This window comes from Notolabrus celidotus, chromosome 16 (assembly GCF_009762535.1).
Source record: "Notolabrus celidotus isolate fNotCel1 chromosome 16, fNotCel1.pri, whole genome shotgun sequence".
Taxonomy (NCBI): domain Eukaryota; kingdom Metazoa; phylum Chordata; class Actinopteri; order Labriformes; family Labridae; genus Notolabrus; species Notolabrus celidotus.
This window is the reverse complement of record NC_048287.1, coordinates 14,201,502-14,205,912: the sequence shown is the minus strand read 5'-3', so window position 1 is coordinate 14,205,912 and position 4,411 is coordinate 14,201,502. Positions and strand designations below refer to the sequence as shown.

The 4,411-nt window shown below is 39.4% G+C and overlaps 1 protein-coding gene across 1 annotated transcript; it reads right to left on the bottom strand.

Moving 5' to 3' along the window:
• Positions 1 to 1,538: 1,538 nt before the first annotated feature.
• On the bottom strand, positions 1,539 to 4,014 carry npy (neuropeptide Y). Its single transcript, XM_034705294.1, has 4 exons — positions 3,689 to 4,014; positions 3,209 to 3,396; positions 1,956 to 2,045; positions 1,539 to 1,865 (listed from the first exon to the last, which is right to left on the bottom strand). The coding sequence occupies exons 2-4, from the start codon at positions 3,394 to 3,396 to the stop codon at positions 1,844 to 1,846; spliced, it is 300 nt and encodes a 99-aa protein (XP_034561185.1). The 5' UTR covers positions 3,689 to 4,014; the 3' UTR covers positions 1,539 to 1,843.
• Positions 4,015 to 4,411: the final 397 nt, after the last annotated feature.

Below are 4,411 nucleotides of genomic sequence, written 5' to 3'. Positions count from 1 at the left end.
GTTGTAAAATGTCTACCAATAGCCGTCGAGGTACATCCCTTTCTGAGTGAGTACATTATAGCATGTAGTATTTTCTTTCTATCATGTCAATCACGTCCATTCACACAAATACAACTTAGCATAAGAAACGTGCCACAGTGATATTTAACCAGGCTACAGCAGACAACTGAAGGATCAACTTGGTCAATATTTTCCGAAAATATCATAATGTCCAGCTTTATAATACTATTGGCATATTTAAAGGAGTCTGTAACAATGTTTAGTAGTTTTCACCGCTACTCAAATCCACGTGTGCTGAAACCCACGGAGTTTTGGCCTCAATAAATGGCCTACAAAAGCCTCTCGTTGTAGCCTTGACGTCTAGATAAATTCATGTTGAAACCGGTTGAAACCCATGTTGATGCTGACAATTTAAATGCTACGCTAATAGGACAGCTAGCAAACGTGCCGGTGTTTCGTATACAGGAGTGACCATGGTAATTGGCGTCTATCAGCTGAATGCGTCAGTGGTTGAAGTTCCAACAGCTCGCATAATGAACACTCCACGGTGAATGTCTTTGGTTTGTAATCAATAACATATTTTAAAAGTACATTTTGACGTGACAAAAAAAAAAAAAAGACTACAATGCTCTGGTGAGGACTGAAAGACACCAGTTAACAGGGTCACTCATTGAACCGAAACACCAGTTTGCAGCTCTAAAGTGAATATTTCTCATTGTCAGAGTCATTTGGATAGCTTAACAGTTATGGGGCTATTTTGTTTCCACTGCAGACTGTAACAGCTTGATTTGTGCTCAGTTGGTTGATTCATTGCCCGGTTGCGGCAGACTAACCACTTGTTTAATTGCAGGTAATGTCCCTGGAAATGCAATTTCTCCCTTCATTTACCGTCACAGGTACTTATCCTCATTGCCGCAAGAGGGCGCCATTAGCTACCTAATTGGTAGCTTCGCTTTGAGTGATGTTTTTATGATCATAGCCCATGAGGTTTAAGTAGACCATTTATGCTCGTCAGACCCAGTTTAAATGCACTTTTCATGCACTTGCCTTATCATCCAGAACCACTGAGCTACATTAGCTTCACTACAGTCATTGATTTCTGCTGGGAGGCAAGGTGTGGCGCAGCAAGTCCTGACATGATCTATCTTGAGGGAAAAAAATCAAGCAAACAGTGTCTGAGATGAGTCAGGGCTAGATGCTAACGATTTTCATGTCAGGGGAACATTCAGAATCAGTGTTCACAGTAATCAGACAACAGGATATAATTAATCTATGAATAACAAATCACATTGGATATAAAATATGATGACAGCTACTGGTCTTGCTCAAATTTTCCACCTATTCCTCATTTGAGATTCACAGTTATAAGACAAACTTTGTATGTTTAAAAATTCATACAATGACTCACTTTTGTTAAAAGAAAACCACTTAAATCTTGCAATATATATATATATATATATATATATATATATATATATATATATATATATATATATATATATGATACATTTATTCTACCATACAGAAGCAAAGAAATGTATTTTTTCAAACAATTATCTTTAATAGCACAATAATGCAATACAATCAACGCTCCCTCCTCCACTTTACTTTAATGTGCCACAGATGAGAACTCTGAATAAACTATTTACAATTTTATGGCACATACTAGAAGCAGTTGTGACTGTAGCAGATGGGTGAAGGAGGAGGGGTTGACTTTGCGTGGCGACTGAGAGGTAAACGGGACGGTGACAGGGTTGTCATTTTGAGACGGGAAGGTGTTGAGTGACAGGTGTGTAGAGGTCAGAATGTCAGCCGTGAGGTTGTGTGAACACTGATGGCAGCATCACCACATTGACGGGTCATATCTGAGGAGAAGGGAGTAAAAGTAAAGATAAGCCAACTGAGAGAGTTGTAACAACATGAAAGTCTTACATTCAGTTTTTCAACACTCGTACCTAGACTGTGGAAGCGCGTCTGTGCTTTCCTTCAACAACAGCTCTGAGACCAGTGTGTCCAGAATCTCAGGATTGGACCTCTTTCCATACCTGAAACACACACAGAGACACAGACTATCAAACATGCAAACAGGGAGATGATTTGTGAGTTTGTGGGGAGGGTTAAGGGGTGCAGCACCAACTTGAACCTTTTGGTTGATGATGAAAAGAGAAAAACCTTTGCAGAAGTAAAAAACTGAACCTAGTACTCTGCATGTCCTCATGTCATAAGTCCAATTATAAGCTCAGTGAAGGCTGAAAACAGTCATACTGAGACTCAGCAGTGGCAGACAGGAGTTGCATCACAGGTGGTAATATTTCTTGTTCTGTCCCTCAGATGATAAGCCGTGATCGTGCACTTGTCTCTATGGGTGTCTGGTCGCCTGCAGAGATATCCCTGTCCCTAACATACAGAAGAAAGCTAAGAAACTGTGAGTGATTTGACACGGCGTGCTGGCGCTGGCAGTTATTTCTCCTCAGTGTCATTTTTAACAAGGGGTTAATGGACAGCAGGTGTTCCCTGCTTTTTAACAAGAAGTCAGAAGCTGCAGACTGAACCGCTGTTGCAGCTTCAACAGGCTAAATTCAAGGTTGACTTATTATTTAGTTTGTTTGATGTGGAAATGCTCCAATTTCAGATTACTATAACAAGAATATGACAGGACACATTCATACTAAGACTATTGTTAAGTGTATAATGGTAGAGATATTAGGGTAAATACATATTTCACATTAAATACAGAGGTATATATATTTGTATTTGTGCAATCTGCATTGGTCCTACCAAGATAAAAGGCAACCCTCCTCAAACTAAAATCCTGTATTCCTACGGTACAGTCTTGTTGCTGGTAAATTATTTAGTACTACATAGACAATGGCATAAACTGTAAAAAAAAATACATGCATCAAGCACCATTTAACAATATATTTTACCTTTAACTTTAGGCTTTTGGTCTGCCTTCAGATAAAAGGAACGGCAGCCCTCACAATCCTTGCAGAATTAACAAACTTTGCACAAATGAACATAAAATAATAACTCAAATATTATAGAGCATGATGTGGCCAGTGAAAAATGAAATCAATGCAGTAATCAAATTAAGAATGATCTCAAAGTACTCCATTATATTAATTTAAATTTGAAATGAGATTTGCTGTTGCTCCGTTTTCAATATTTGAGTTCTATCCAAACAGAGAAGTGTGATTAGTCCGCCTACCTCTGTCTTGTGATGAGGTTGATGTAATGTCTCAGGGCTGAGTAGTACTTGGCCAGTTCGTCCGCCGGAGCGTCCTCCCCGGGGTTCTCCGGCTTCACCGGGTATCCCTCCGTCAGGGCTCCCAGGCAGAGCAGCGCCCACAGCAGGAAGCCCAGAGTACCGAGCCAGCTCACTAAGTTAGGATGCATCTGAGGGAGAGAAAACAAAACTGTTGGTCCAGTACATAAAGCAGTGTTTAAGCCTTCCTATGCTTTTAATAAATGAACTATTACAACTGATTGTGCAAAGACTTATCACTGTTCAGCCTCAAAGTCGTTACTTAGGGAGTATTAATACATGCATAGTTAAAAAAAATACATCAACCAGCACTTTTAGAAGTAGATAATTTATAGAGATCCCCAAAAGTAGTCTGGAGATAGTTAGAATAAGTTAAAACCTGCATGTCAAAGGTTTTTGTAAATCTATTATCATGTTACTTACATTTCTCAGAGAATCAATGGCAAATTTCCACGCAGTCCTGTGGCGTCTCTTCTGCTCTTCTGGGTTCTTGGTGCGCAGCGGGTTTTATATCTGTGTGCGCCAAAGCGCTGCAGGAAAAAAAAAAAAAAAAACGCGTCAGAGCTGTGCCCCGGTTACCGCAAGTCTCTGCCTTTCTTTGTGTGAACGTCACCAATGATGCTGTCATTAGTTTGGCGCACAACACCTTATCCCCGTTATTTAAATACGTAAAACAAACAATGCAAAGTAAAAATAGAGTGAGCTAATAAGACTTGTTTCCAATGAGACCAAGAGGGATTAGAGATCAAGTCGTATTTAAAGCTCAGTCAGTTATATTTTGGAATACTAGGCAAAATAAGGCATCATGGATGTTTTGCAAAAATAGCATTGTGGAAAATTTGAAAGTACTTTCCTAAGGAATAGAACTGGTGTTACATTAAAAACATCACATTTTACATCCCAGATGCAGGTGTTGTCTTTAAACAGGTGCACACATATATTTGTCACATATAGCCTGCCCTTCTAATAACTGTTGCATTCAAACACACCCTGTCAAACAGACACAGACTGAGTGTGATGTTTGGTATTTCTGAGGCTTCTCTGTAAGGAAGAAGGTGATAAATTATTCCACAATCAAGTAGTGATTCTTCTGCATCAATGAGATCAGTAATCCCATCTGAAGTCACAAAAGAATGGCAGTGATGT

What these genes read in the sequence shown, in the direction of transcription:
- npy (XM_034705294.1), bottom strand. Translation starts at nt 3,396, where the DNA reads ATGCATCCTAACTTAGTGAGCTGGCTCGGTACTCTGGGCTTCCTGCTG. An exon ending in AACCTCATCACAAGACAGAG is followed by an intron (nt 2,046 to 3,208) that starts GTAGGCGGACTA and finishes TGTGTGTTTCAG; the next exon opens with GTATGGAAAGAGGTCCAATC. An exon ending in GACGCGCTTCCACAGTCTAG is followed by an intron (nt 1,866 to 1,955) that starts GTACGAGTGTTG and finishes CCTTCTCCTCAG; the next exon opens with ATATGACCCGTCAATGTGGT.